Source organism: Borostomias antarcticus (genome assembly GCF_949987555.1).
Source record: "Borostomias antarcticus genome assembly, chromosome: 21".
NCBI lineage: Eukaryota > Metazoa > Chordata > Actinopteri > Stomiiformes > Stomiidae > Borostomias > Borostomias antarcticus.
In genome coordinates this window covers 15,515,237-15,530,752 of record NC_140254.1, presented here as the reverse complement: position 1 = coordinate 15,530,752, position 15,516 = coordinate 15,515,237, and the positions used below count along the sequence as shown (strand labels likewise).

General features: G+C 45.1%; 1 protein-coding gene across 1 annotated transcript; it reads left to right on the top strand.

Moving 5' to 3' along the window:
- Nucleotides 1-8,135: 8,135 nt before the first annotated feature.
- trhrb (thyrotropin-releasing hormone receptor b) lies at nucleotides 8,136-9,491 on the top strand (the record flags this gene model as incomplete). Its single annotated transcript, XM_084454976.1, has 2 exons — nucleotides 8,136-8,903; nucleotides 9,066-9,491. 2 exons carry the CDS (start codon nucleotides 8,136-8,138, stop codon nucleotides 9,489-9,491), a joined length of 1,194 nt encoding a protein of 397 aa, XP_084311102.1.
- Nucleotides 9,492-15,516: the final 6,025 nt, after the last annotated feature.

Below are 15,516 nucleotides of genomic sequence, written 5' to 3'. Positions count from 1 at the left end.
CAGCCTGAAGTACCAGTCCTATCGTGCTGAGGTGTTCAGAGTTGGGCTACAGAGTTGGGAGATGCTGGGGCGACCAGTCCCAGTTAGGCTAATGCAGTTTTTAGATGCAAAACCACTGTTTGCTTGCTGATGCAATGTTTGGTCCACACAGCCTATGTGGAGACAACTGTATGTGGTTAAATGTAGGCTACTCAGTGTACTGTTGAGACGGTTGTGATGCAGCACAACTCAAGAATGGCAAAGTTCCTCCCTCTCTGGAGTGACAAGGTAGGCTTGTTCGACTGCTCTTTGGTTGACGAGCAAGTAGACAATGTGGTGAATATGCATGAAAGGGGTTGCTCTGTTTAGATATGCTGTCATCATGTTACTGCTACTCAATAGAGGAATATCTGAGTGCGCCCTACTGAACAAAGGGAACATAACTGGGAGAGGCGCTATAACTGAGGAATGTTAGATGTCCCTACGAGTTTAATTCACATTTTAATGTTTTTTTTATTTTTTTTTATGAATGTTGAATGTGATTTCAGTGGGTTTTCAAATACATTTTAACTCGATAGTTGAGTCACGCATCATTGTGTGCGATTTGTATATTTAAGTGTTTTGTATATTTAAGTTTTCTCATTTGGAGTGTTTTTTAAAGGCATAGCCTATTATTGTATGACTGCTTCTGTAGTATATCAGCTATTCAGACTTTTTGTCGACAAAAGCGTTTTGCAAGGTGGAGACAAACCTGTAATGCCAGGATTTACACTGTTCATAGTGCCGTGCTGCTCTTTGAATGTCAGTGTAGCGTGTAGCCTTACTTTTAAATCGTCATGATCAATGCAATGTATTTGTTCTTTAACTTGTAGGCTACTCTCACGTTTCTGATCCAAATAAAGTTGACATTGATATATGGCTGAGTATATTTAATCAGGAACCAATGCAAACTGAGAGGCAGGGTTCTGACAATTATGGAAGTCTAGGACTTTATACAACCCTAGAGGGATAATCATGTAGGCTATTTTGAGTATTACATCCTATATGCCAGTGTGTAACTAGTAGTGAGTCACCAAATCAGAAGTGGGTCGCACACATCCCAACATAAGGCAGGTGCTGGACTAAAAAAGTATATGTACCATATGTAGCTCCCATTAAGATTATTTATGGACAAAAAATATATTAGAAGTGACGTTTCGAGCGACGATGCTCTTCCTCAGACAAGAAGCCTGAGCCTCTTCTCTTTGAAATCGAGAGTTTAACATGTTTTTGAAAGATTTTTCAAGGTGCCCACCCACATCTATTGTATGACCTAAACGGTGGTAGAGCAATAATCAGACTTTCTCAAAAGTGCTAGTTTTGTCAACGTTTTGATCTGAACCATTGTATATGATCATAAGTAACCTTAAAACAGGGCTAAACATGCATTTTCCCTTTACTACTCCTTTAAGAGATATTATACAGGCAATTAAGATAACTGGCCATAAGAACTTGCCACCAATTGAGAGGCGGAGAGATGGGCAGATAGAAAGAGAGACACAAAGAGGTGGGGAAGTTAAGATTGAAAGTCTGGTGTAATAAAAAATAAATGTGCCTTGTTCTGTGATAATGGGAAATGTAACAATGTTAGCGGCAGCCACAAGGGCGGCTCTGAAGTAATTACAGCTCGCCTGCAATGAGGGAACAGCCTCTGCTTCCAGAATCATTAACCGTGGAGGAAGATAACAGCGCTGCATGTCAAGTGTCTGTCCATAGAGAAATCACAACACTCGACCTCCATTACATGGTCAGGAGTTGAACAGAAAGCTCTGGCAGTATGTTCTTCCACTGACAGAATGGGATAACAATGGTCGGATTGGTTTCACAAGACAAAGCTAACTTCTGTAGGATAAATAATGTTGGACAATAATTTTATATTTTTCAGTAACCTAGCCTGCACCGCGTGTTTGGATTGCAAGGGAAAATTTGCTGTCTGCCAGGGTAAATTCAGTCTGGTTTCACATTCATGGTTCACTGATTGAATCTCAGCATGCATACCTCTAAGGGAGGACACACCCTCAGCTCTGAGCTTTTAAAATAATAATAATAATATTTTTTTACGATCACTATTCCCTCTCGATTTATCATAGCAAAAACAGCAATATTGAAATGTTTAATATTGTACAAAAATCGTACATACTGTAGCTTTAAAGGTGCTCAGTTCGATTTTCTTCGGCCACTAGATGGGGCAGTGGTGCAGCGTATCAGATATAAACAAGTGGGCGTTTTCACTCCATACAGTGCCGTTCAGGGGGTGGGGCTCAGCGCCGGGCCGGCTTCGCTCATAATAAAAATAAATTCTGCATTTGCTCCACAGGCACTACACCGTTGGCTATATTTTCTGTACAGATAGTGTAGTATATTTTTATACTGTATTATACTGTATTACATCAATCATTTGTTTTACTCTCATGTAGTAATCATTTTATTAAGAATAATGAATAAACTTCAATTTAGGTGAAACTGTGTTATTATAAGTAGTTTAACAGGTCAGTTACAACAGATGTCCTGTCCTGAGTCAGCATTCCTTTGTCCCTGAGTCAATAAGATAGCACCTTTGAAGTCAGTTATACAGTTGTAAAAGGATTCTAGGAGGAATCTCCACAGGAAGACCCAAAATAGCTCCATGTCCGAGGGGGTCAGAACATCAGTTGACCGTTTGTGACCATGTTTGTATTCCTTGTATGCAAATTTATTTGTCATGTGATTCCTGGCCTGAAGCCAGATATAAGCTCGGCACCTCTCTGTGAACTTTAGTATTTGCCTAGAGATTTGGCCCTGTTAGGCATGCTCAATAAATTGATGATTCTACGTATTTGGCCTCCTTGAAGTTCTGTTCCACACGAAGATTGATGCCTTTGAAATACACTGCAATAGTTATGACTCCCCTGGACCTATTTGTTGCATATACTTGATTTTTTTTTTTTTTTTTTTTTACAAAAAGTGCAGTAAATTGAACAGAGCACCTTTAACAGAGTTCATAGAAATAAGGCCCTGGGTATTTACCAACAATGGAGAGGGCTCAGGGTCAGCTACTTTATGGCTGACCTTGAGTGATGGGACTGCAGTGTGTGTGTGTGTATGGGGGGGCTACAGCCATATGGTTCCTATGGTCTGAGCTGATATCTTCTGAAAACAATGACCTGTCAGAGTGTCAGTATAAATTAGGAAAGGTCAACGGCCATGTTACATTATAAGGCACTGTTATAATAAACCTGAGTTTTGGGAATTGATTGGGAAATATTGCCTGCTATTGCAAAAACTAAATCTGAAATCAAGAGTGTTTTGAAGTGTGAGTGACATTAATTTCTATATTTCTTTATATTCAATGCTGTAACCACAGATAACTAAAAGCAATTTGCTGAGTGTTGTTATTTGACAGAACACCAAAAAGGAAGAGAGACCCGGCCCGGAGGAAGCCCGGGGCCCTCGTCTGGAGCAAGGCCCAGACGGAGGGCCCGCATGCGAGCGCCTGGTGGCCGGGCTTAGCCCGAATAAGCAACGTGGAAGCACCATCTCCTCCTCCATCGTCCCGTGGACCCACCACCCGCGGGAGGAATTGTCGGGGTCGGGTGCGCTGCCAACTAGGTGGCGGTGAAGGCGGGGGGCACCGACGGACCGGACCCGGGCGGCAAAGGCTGGCTCTGGGGACATGGAACGTGACCTCGCTGGGGGGGAAGGAGCCGGAGCTTGTGAGGGAGGTGGAGCGATACCAATTACACCTGGTGGGGCTAACCTCCACGCACAGCACCGGCGCCGGAACCAAACTCCTGGATAGGGGTTGGACCCTGTTCTTCTCCGGAGTTGCTCACGGTATGAGGCGTAAGGCAGGTGTGGCTATACTAGCTAGCCCCCAGCTGAGCGCCTCTGTGCTGGAGTTCACCCCAGTGGACGAGAGGGTCGCCTCCCTGCGCCTTAGGACTGTGGGGGGGGGGACTCTGACTGTGGTTTGTGCTTATGCACCGAACAGCAGTTCAGAGTACTCAGCCTTCCTGCAGACCCTGAGTGGAGTCCTTTTGGGGGCTCCTGCAGGGGACTCCAGTGTCCTACTGGGGGACTTCAATGCACACGTAGGCAATGATGGAGAAACTTGGAGGGGCGTGATTGGGAGGCATGGCCACCACGATCTGAACCCGAGTGGTGTTTTGTTGTTGGACTTCTGTGCTAGTCACGGTTTGTCCATAACAAACACCATATTCGAACACAAGGATGCCCACAAGTACACCTGGCATCAGAACACCTTAGGCCGAAGGTCGATGATCGATTTCGTTATCGTATCATCTGATCTGAGGCCATGCGTTTTGGACACTCGGGTAAAGAGAGGGGCAGAGCTGTCCACTGATCACCATCTGGTGGTGAGCTGGTTTCGATGGCGGGGGAAACTTCTGGACAGACCTGGAAAACCCAAGCGTGTAGTGAGGGTGAACTGGGAACGTCTGGAGGAAGAGCCTGTCCGGAGAGATTTCAATTGCCACCTCCGGCGGAGCTTCTCAAGCATCCCTGTGGAGGTTGGGGACATCGAGCATGAGTGGTCGGTGTTCAAAGCCTCCATTGCTGAAGCTGCGGCTGGGAGCTGTGGCCTGAGGGCCATAGGTACCTCAAGGGGTGGTAACCCTCGGACACCGTGGTGGACAGCGGTGGTGAGGGAAGCCGTCCGACTGAAGAAGGAGGCCTTCCGGGTTATGTTAGCCCGGGAGACCCCAGAAACAGTTGCAGGGTATCGACTGGCCCGGAGGGCTGCGGCTTCGGCCGTGACCAAGGCAAAGCAGCGGGTGTGGGAGGAGTTCGGAGAAACCATGGAGAAGGACTTTCGGTCGGCACCAAAGTGTTTCTGGAAGACCATCAGACACCTCAGGAAGGGAAAGCGGGGGACCATCCAAGCTGTATACAGCAAGGAGGGGACACTGCTGACCTCAACTGAGGAGGTTGTTGAGCGTTGGAAGGAGCACTTTGAGGAACTCCTGAACCCGACTAATCCACCCTCTACGATCGAGGCAGAGCCGGAAGATGATGGGGGGTCGTCAATGTCCTTGGAGGAGGTCACTGAGGTAGTCAAACAACTCCACAGTGGCAGAGCCCCAGGGACTGATGAGATCCGTCCAGAAATGCTGAAGGCGCTGGGTGTAGAGGGGCTGTCTTGGTTGACACGCCTCTGTAACATTGCGTGGAAGTCTGGGTCAGTGCCGAAGGAGTGGCAGACTGGGGTGGTGGTCCCAATATTCAAAAAAGGGGACCAGAGGGTGTGTGCGAATTATAGAGCCATCACATTACTCAGCCTCCCAGGGAAAGTTTACTCCAAGGTGCTGGAAAGGAGGGTCCGGCCGATAGTCGAACCTCAGATCGAAGAGGAACAATGCGGATTTCGTCCTGGTCGTGGAACTACAGACCAGCTCTTCACTCTCGCAAGGATCTTGGAGGGGGCTTGGGAGTTTGCCCAACCTGTCTACATGTGTTTTGTAGACTTGGAGAAGGCTTACGACCGGGTCCCTCGAGAGGTCTTGTGGAGGGTTATGCGGGAGTATGGGGTGAGGGGGTCCCTACTTAGGGCCATCCAATCCTTGTACACCCAGAGCGAGAGCTGTGTCCGGGTCCTCGGCAGTAAGTCGTCTTCCTTTCCGGTGGGTGTTGGCCTCCGCCAGGGCTGCGCTTTGTCACCAATCCTGTTTGTGATTTTCATGGACAGGATATCGAGGCGTAGCCGGGGGGAGGTGGGTTTGCAGTTCGGTGAGCTGGGGATCACGTCACTGCTTTTTGCAGATGATGTGGTCCTGATGGCATCAGCTGCCTGCGACCTCCAGCACTCTCTGGATAGGTTCGCAACTGAGTGTGAAGCGGCTGGGATGAGAATAAGCACTTCTAAATCTGAGGCCATGGTTCTCAGCAGGAAACCGGTGGCCTGTCCGCTCCGAGTAGGAAATGAGTCCTTACCCCAAGTGAAGGAGTTCAAGTATCTGGGGGTCTTGTTCACGAGTGAGGGAACCATGGAGAGGGAGTTTGGCCGGAGAATCGGAGCAGCTGGTGCGGTTCTGCAGTCGCTTTACCGTACTGTTGTGACGAAAAGAGAGCTGAGCCAAAAGGCAAAGCTCTCGATCTACCGGTCTATCTTCGTCCCCACCCTCACCTATGGTCATGAAGGATGGGTCATGACCGAAAGAACGAGATCACGGATACAAGCGGCCGAAATGAGTTTTCTCCGGAGGGTGGCTGGGGTCTCCCTGAGAGATCGGGTGAGAAGTTCAGTCATCCGGGAGAGACTCGGAGTAGAGCCGCTGCTCCTTTGCGTCGAAAGGAGCCAGTTGAGGTGGTTCGGGCATCTAGTGAGGATGCCTCCTGGGCGCCTCCCTAGGGAGGTGTTCCAGGCGTGTCCGGCGGGGAGGAAGCCGCGGGGTAGACCCAGGACTAGGTGGCGGGACTACATCTCCGCACTGGCCTGTGAGCGGCTAAAGATTCCCCAGGCAGAGCTAGTTGATGCTGCTAGGGAAAGGGATGTCTGTGGCCCCCTGCTGGAGCTGCTGCCTCCGCGACCCGACCCTGGATAAGCGGATGAAGATGATGATGATGATGATTGTTATTTGTATGATACTGTTTACAAATCGATAATACATGAACATTGTGTATGTACAATTATGACTATATTACAATACGTCTGGTTTCCCTGTTTCTGAATTTTAATTCAATTTGACATGTAAGCATGTAACGATTGTCCACGGGGTGTCAGTAAAGCTCTATCAGTAATTTACATCAAAGTTTGCTCTTTATATCAGCATATCGGCTATTGTCTTCAGAATCAGTGATAAATAAACATAGAGTGATGCAATTGTATGTTCATATTCGCCTGCTCTTATCCCATCACATTCAATCAGGTGACAGCGCTTAACAACTGACCCTTAGGAAACATGAACTGTCCATGTCAAATTTGATTGTGCAGGTTTAACAGGTGTCACTACGTCGCTCGCCACCGAAAAGATAGCAGTTCGATAGCGCGGGTGGAATTGCTTAAGATATTTATGCTGAGGAATTAGGCTAATTTAACCAATTTCACTCGACTACACAGGCTCAGACTGCCATTGTATTCATAGCCTATACCGAGGACTCTTGGTAGCCTAGGACATTGGGCCTTGGTGTTTCTGAGGCCTACACATAACCTATCTGAGCATTTATTAGACAAAATCAGAGGCGATATAGTAGGAATATATATTGTTAGACTTATCTTAATGCATTGTTTCTGTAATTTCCCAATTAAGGGCAATATCACACAATAAGACACAAAGATGTACCTATTTTTACTCATTATCAAGAGAAGTTGAAAGGGGGCTATTGTTGTATAATTACCAGCAGTTTTAGTCCTGTTCTAAGAATTGGCAGCTGGCAACTTCCTTGCATGTTCTAACTCAAATTATATAAAGTCTATATTTGGCATAATTACCGCCATTCTCAGCTCAGTTCCTTAACCATCAGAACAGTTGGTGAGGGGGTGAGAGAATTCTCACCTCCACAGCGTCATGTAAAAGAAACAATCGATTCTGATAGGCCGGATTCATAGTCGACGCAAACTACATAAGCGCAAGCAACACAAGCTTCGCAAGGCCACGCAAGATCTCGTTGCGTCCTTGCGTGTATCATGCCGAAATTTGTCACTTGACGCAAGCAATAGTGCAATTCCTTGCGTTTCCACAAAACAAAACACAGAACGCAAGTTCTCTAGTCATGTTGGAGCTTGCGTTCACAACGTAGCTTGCGTTGTTTACGTCGACTATTAATCTGGCCTAATTGTGCGCGAAAGGACAAGGGAGAGAATTCCTCCAATAGAAAGACGCTTCCTTCAAAGCTAATTTGTGCCAACAGAAAGACACGAAAAGCAGAATCTCTCATTTTCATATCTCTCCGCTCTGAAGACACGACAGCGATGCGCGCGCTCTCCCTGTTCCACCTTGGATCAAACCATCACCAGAAGGCTAGAAACCAGCGTCAGTACTTTTACGCACGGTGGTACGAGAGGACGTAGACATGTGTGCAACAAAGATTTCTTCTACGTTTCTAGATATAATCCACGATATATTGAATACATCTTAAAACATAGATTAATTAAACATAACATTGATTTTCGTGCAGTTAGGATGGAAAACGTTACAGCAGCTCAAGAAAACCAGACCTTGCAAACTTGGACTGACCACAGCATCGAATACAAGGTCATAGGCACCTTGTTGGTTTTCGTGATATGCGCCTTGGGGATCGTTGGTAATATTATGGTGATCTTGGTGGTTCTTACTACAAAACACATGAGGACACCCACCAACTGCTATTTGGTGAGCTTGGCCGTGGCCGATCTTATGGTCTTAACGGCGGCGGGCTTACCAAACATAACGGACAGTATCTATGGATCTTGGGTGTTTGGCCGCTTTGGGTGTTTCTGTATTACTTTCTTCCAGTATCTAGGAATCAATGCGTCGTCGTGCTCCATAACCGCTTTTACGATCGAACGGTATATCGCCATTTGTCACCCCATAAAAGCGCAGTTTCTGTGCACTCTGTCCAGGGCGAAGAAGATCATACTGTTCGTGTGGCTTTTAACTTCGCTTTACTGCGTCATGTGGTTCTACCTGTCTGATATTCAGGAAAATGTCTACGAGAACGTGACCATCAAGACATGTGGGTACAGAGTTTCAAGACAGTTCTATTTGCCTATTTACTTTTTCGATTTTGGAATCTTTTTCGTCCTGCCCTTACTGTTGGCAACAATTCTATACGGACTTATAGCACGAATCCTCTTCCTGAATCCGTTACCTTCTGATCATAAAGAGGAAGGCAAGAATGTACACAACACGAAGATAAGCAGTTGTAAAAATTCCCGTCACTCCAACTCCACTGCGACCTCCCGGAGACAGGTGAGCCGTGTAGAAGCGCAATTACGCACCTGTGACCTGACATTGGTGATCCTTTTTTTAAGCCATGGGTTTCTCATGAAAGTTCAGTTACTACCACAAACTGTCGTCATCGCGTAGGCCTATATTTATGATATTTAAATTGAACTGTATTCTTATTCCTAGGTGACCAAGATGCTGGCTGTGGTGGTGATCCTGTTCGCCGTACTGTGGATGCCCTATCGTGCGCTAGTGGTGGTCAACTCGATCCTGGACCAGGCCTACCTGAATACTTGGTTCCTCCTCTTCTGCCGGAGCTGCATCTATCTTAACAGTGCTATCAACCCCATCATTTACAACGCCATGTCGCAGAAGTTCCGCGCCGCATTCCGTAAGCTCTGCCGCTGCGGACGGAAGGGATCGGAGAAACCCACAGCGCACAGCGTGGCGCTCACCTACAGTGCGGCCAAGGACACGTCAATGGTGGAGAGCACCGACCACTTCACCACGGAGCTCGACGAGCTCACAGGCACTGACGAGTTACTGCCTGGTAAGAAAATTATGTTTGAAGACTCCGTCGTGTCGTGTAAGGTGACTTTCAACAAAGCCTGATGCTCTGAAAGAATAAACAAAACAGCCTGAAGTACCAGTCCTATCGTGCTGAGGTGTTCAGAGTTGGGCTACAGAGTTGGGAGATGCTGGGGCGACCAGTCCCAGTTAGGCTAATGCAGTTTTTAGATGCAAAACCACTGTTTGCGTGCTGCTCCTGTGGATATAACTGTATGTGGTGACATGTGCTCAGTTGAGACTGTTGTGATGCAGCACAACTCAAGAATGGCAAAGTTCCTCCCTGTATGAAAGCTCTCTGGAGTGACAAGGTAGGCTTGTTCGACTGCTCGTGTAGGCCCACCCCCCTCTACCACACCTGTTATGCGATCTCATATAATTATCTACTCTACAAATGGTACGCAGATGTGGACTTTTGTAGACTTAAAAACACACTGTCCACACAGGTTGGTTGCCACAAGTCTAATCACTTCGAATTTACCTCTGTTTGGTTGCTGAGCGTTACAGTAGGCCTATATTGGTCAGTGATGCTATGCTGTGGAGTACTCTGGGATTGTTGCTTTTTGTTTTTAGTTTTGTAGGATTTGGTGCAATGTGAATGTGGTGAATATGCATGAAAGGGGTTGCTCTGTTTAGATATGCTGTCATCATGTTACTGCTACTCAATAGAGGAATACCTGAGTGCGCCCTACTGAACAAAGGGAACATAACTGGGAGAGGCGCTATAACTGAGGAATGTTAGATGTCCGTACGAGTTCAATTCACATTTGAATCTGTTTTTTATGAATGTTGAATGTGATTTCAGTGGGTTTTCAAATAAATGTTCAAATACATTTTAACTCGATAGTTGAGTGAGTCACGCATCATTGTGTGCGATTTGTATATTTAAGTGTTATTTGTCATTTGTGAAAGGCATAGGCTATTATTGTATGACTGTGTTCTTCTGTAGAATATCAGCTATTCAGAAAAAAACATTTTTGTTGTACAAAAGCGTTTTGTAAGGTGGAGACAAACCTGTAATGCCAGGATTTACACTGTTCATAGTGCCGTGCTGCTCTTTGGTGAATGTCAGTGTAGCGTGTAGCCTTACTTTTTAAATCGTCATGATCAATGCAATGTAGGCCTATTTGTTCTTTTTAACTTGTTGTAGGCTACTCTCACGTTTCTGATCCAAATAAAGTTGACATTGATATATGGCTGAGTATATTTCATCAGGAACCAATGCAAACTGAGAGGCAGGGTTCTGACAATTATGAAAGTCTAGGAATTTAAACAACCCTAGAGGGATAATCATGTAGGCTATTTTGAATATTACATCCTATATGCCAGTGTGTAAGTAGTAGTGAGTCAGACATGACGTTTACCTTCCATGTATCTTGCTTGCTCCACATTTACACAGAAACACAAAACACATGTAAAGCAGGACTGTGCAATCTATGTGAATTATTCGTTTTTAAGACAAGATATCCCCCAGTAATGCGTGTTCTCTACATGCAGTAATAAGACGGTGTAAAAACCTAAGTGATTCTTGATAGCCAGAATCCAGTTAAATACAGGAAAATATACCCAAATAGGGTTTAAAAAACAAAATCACAAAAACAAACACTTGCTCATCCCTCTTCTAAAACCAGCACATAAGGAGGGTGAGATGAGGGGCTGTGTTTAATGTACTTGAATGTCTGCACTTCATTTCTGTTAATGTAGCCTATACTAATTGTATGTATTTTTATGTTACAGCCTTTATGTCCAATACAAATTTCCCTAGGGACAAATCAAATGAAGTAATCTTGAATCTTGAATCAGGCTTATGTGGTTTCTGACAGAGACCTTGATAAAGAATGTACAGTATTGTGTTGATGATTGTACAGGTAGGCCTATTACAGCTTTATTGAACAATGCAGGCTAATGTGGTTTCTGACAGAGACCTTGAGAAGGAACATACTGTGTTAAACAATAATGTTAAGTCAGTGAAGTATCAATATGTAGACCTATGATTTACACTAGATAGATCACTCGCGCATATAGAAAACCATGTGGCATCTTGCAAATGGTTCGTCTTCTTGGCATACCATGAATGAACACACATTTTACATTCTGCTCAAATCAATGGAAATTCTGTATATATACTTCATCTTCTATTCCCTCTTGAAGACCTTGAGAGTTCTTGTGAGCACCATATTGTAGTACCATGCTACACTACTACACTACACTACTCTAGACTCAGACAGCGAGCGACTATGGCGACAGTGGTCGCTCTGGTTGCGTGCATCGCGTCGCCAGCTCCCCGGCAGCCAAGAGCTGCAGACGCCGGGGGGGCGGGTTATTCATGTGTCACTCACATTATTGAAGCTGTATTCTACTGCCATTCTGAGGTAACCTGATCTGCTATTGGTTGCTGCCTCGGCGATGTCGCTGCTAATTTGCATAAAGTTGAACTCTGCCCTACTTAAAATCTACGCTCAGATCGCTGGGATCGCGTCGCTCGCTGCCGCCTAGGCGTCCGTCGCCCTATGTCGCCAGCTTCCATTGAGAATGAATGGCAGCCGGCCGCTCTCGTCGCTCGCTGTGTAGCCTACTACACGAGTACTAGGGCTCTCCAACCAGCCAGCCAACACCTGACCTGCCCTGAGCGTTGGCTATGATCTGGCGACGAACAGCAGGTCTGGCTGGCTCTTGTAGCAGAGGAGCTAATCAGTGTCAGGTGCGCTTATTGCCTGATAGAGACCGCGTCGTCGCCTAGCCAACGCTCTCCTAGCGCGCAGAGGTGGAGGGCTGGTCAGGTGTTGGAGAGGCAGATCGGGATGCTCAGTGCACGCCCCACAACCTAAAACAGGTGAAATACCCTGCAGAAATGCTGTTCCCTGTACTCTGGACTGTACTCTCTGACACCAATGCTATAGTTTAGCCACAGTATTTACAATAGGCTACATCAATTACACTTGGCAGAAGATGCACAGCTTTTAAATAAAGATCAGAGGTGCAAACAGATCACAGGTGAAAAAGGTGACAAACATAATGTAACCTGGTGAATTGAATATCACAGGACACAACTAAAAAATATGGGTTCTTTATTCTCGACCACTTTGCAAAGAAACAAAATGGCATTAAATTAAAGTGTGGTCTTCCCAAAGTGATAAGGCTAATATAAACTCCCTAGATCTGAGCTGACTGCAATAAACAAAATTACCTAAGAGTCACACAGTGCATAACTAACACTAAGGTAATGTGAGATGCATAAATAACACTAAGGTAATGTAAGATGCATAAATAACTGTAGAGTCGTTCTTCTATTGACAAAAACTAAAGAAATCAAACCAAAAATACCCACAGTTAATTACAATAGAACATAAAACCTGTGGTAGCCTACATTAACAGCAACTGAAATGTGCAGCCTTTCTCTATACTCACGTACTGTAGGCTATCCTATCTTGGTGCTGCTAGCTTCATGCTTCATTGCACATGATGGCAGGTCCTTGACTCTACTCAGGTAGGCTATTATGCAAACAAAAAGAACAATTACAAATATGTACCTACTCCTTTAAGATATATTACACAGGCAATTAAGATAACTGGCCATAAGAACTTGCCACCAATTGAGAGGCAGAGAGATAGGCAGATAGAAATAGAGAGACGCAAGGAGGTGGGGAAGTTAAAAGGCGTAGTAAAGGGAAAATGCATGTTTAGGAGGGCTAAACATGCATTTTCCCTTAACTACTCCTTTAAGATTGAAAGTCTGGTGTAATAAAAAATAAATGTGCCTTGTTCTGTGATAATGGGAAATGTAACAATGTTAGTGGCAGCCACAAGGGCGGCTCTGAAGTAATTACAGCTCGCCTGCAATGAGGGAATAGCCTCTGCTTCCAGAATCATTAACCGTGGAGGAAGATTACAGCGCTGCATGTCAAGTGTCTGTCCATAGAGAAATCACACCTCCCGACCTCCGTTACATGGTCAGGAGTTTAACAGAAAGCTCTGGCAGTATGTTCTTCCACTGACAGAATGGGATAACAATGGTGGGATTGGTTTCACAAGACAAAGCTAACTTCTGTAGGATAAATAATGTTGGACAATAATTTTTATATTTTTCAGTAACGTAACAACCTGATTTAGAGACTGCAGACTGAAGATGATGGAAGAGGGTGCATTGTTCCTCACCCCAACACCGCAATAAGGTTTTGAGTACGGAAGATAAATACAGCCACTCAATGTTCACACAATCTACAGCAGCCAGACAAGTGAAGTGTCCATCTGCCGCGGTGAAGTATGCCAGTCACATTGCAGTTGTGTATGAAGGCTGTGGGGAGTTATAGATCCACACTGAAAAGAGCACTTTGCCTGTCCCTAGGACATGCTGCCTGGTCTGCCAGAACAGCGGTTGTCATTATCCCAGCAGCCCAAGCATCTCAGACCTCCGACAGCCGTGTCATGGCACACGCACGCACGCATGCACACACACATGCACACACACAAAGGTGGAGATAGTGGCCTACACTAGCATCGGCTCCCATTGCGGGGTGCTTATCTCCTCTGCTGCGGTGCAGATGACAGTCTTCAAGCCTGTGTAGTAGTGGTGTAGTGGTGAGAAAGCAGATATGTTCCTCTTTTTTTAAATCAAATATTGCAGCCATGGGGGAGCCAACAGTAATTGTGATTCAGTAAGTGACAACCAAAGCGAGGGGCAGTGTTGGTAGCTAAGGGCTTTTGTGACTTTCAGAGAAATTGGGTATTTCTACTTCCAACAACTCAAGTGGATGCATTCATTGTTGAGAAAAAGGCAAAAAATAATGCAATAATATTGGTAGCAGAGTGCTAGTCAGTCCCAAATAGACGACAGTTATTAGCCTACATCTACACTGTCCAGGTAAGAAATAGTAGCCAATCACACATAAGGACAGTTACAGAATAACAGCCTTATCAGTTCAGACAAATTACAATTCTCAACCACTCAATCACTATGGTGAGACGACTTGACAACGTGCTCTGGGCTGTGTTTGAGGAAGCAGTGATCCATTCCACAGAAACATTAGCGTATCTGACAAGACTTCCAAGTAATCTAGGGTTGCTGCAGGAGCTAATCCAACCAAGCGGTGCAGGCTAATTCAGTTGCTCACCAATAATCAAATCAAAAAACGACATTTTCCCAACAAAACAAAGACAGCCAAGAAAACAAAGTGATTACCCATTACCTACAGCAATGCTTGGCTCGGGTAACAAATTACCTCTGACATGTTTAGGCCTGGGGCGGGGGGGTGGAGGCGAATATGAATTGCAGACTGGGACCTCACAGAATGCACAGCTAAAGAGGAATATATTGAACCACAAAATCAATTAATTAAAAACAAAAAACAACTAAATTGCTGGACCCTAGGCTCAGTATTCCTGAGAATCTGTCCTCCTGAGCTACAGTCCAAGAAATGCAGGTTAACATAAAGGAAATATGTACAATGGGTATGCAGCAGTACAGTAAGACTCTGTGGCACCCTTGGGTTTGTGGATTAAACGAGTGCACGTACACCACAATATGTGGACATAGTTATCTATAATCCTTTGGATAAAAGTTGCTGCTGAAGGCCATTTAATATCTGGAGACTTTAACAGTATGTGGCTGTGAAACAGTCTGCTTTGAGATGAAGCCTACGTGGATCTGGTCTGAGAGTATTGATTTAAACATATTAACTTTATCCCTCAGTGAAACTTCAGACTGAAGGGGAAGCTAAAAGAGTGAGTTAATTTGTGTCTCTCTAGAATAGATGTCCATCCAATATATATGAGCATACATACAGTAGCTCTTTTTTTCTCCAGCTGAAGTAGTTTTTATGAGAAAAGATTACTTCACAACGAAATGCCAAACAAGCTAGGCAGGGCTGCCAATAATTCACTGATGACATTTGGCTTCAGCATGAAATCCAAGCACATGGCGCGTTAACGAGATCTCAATAGTACATGACATCACAATGCCTCCCTCCTCACCATGATACTCAAATCCCCTACACCACACCAAATGTATGAACCAATGTATGTAACATACGAGTAAAAAAAAAACAAAAAACATTTAAATTAATAACAAAGA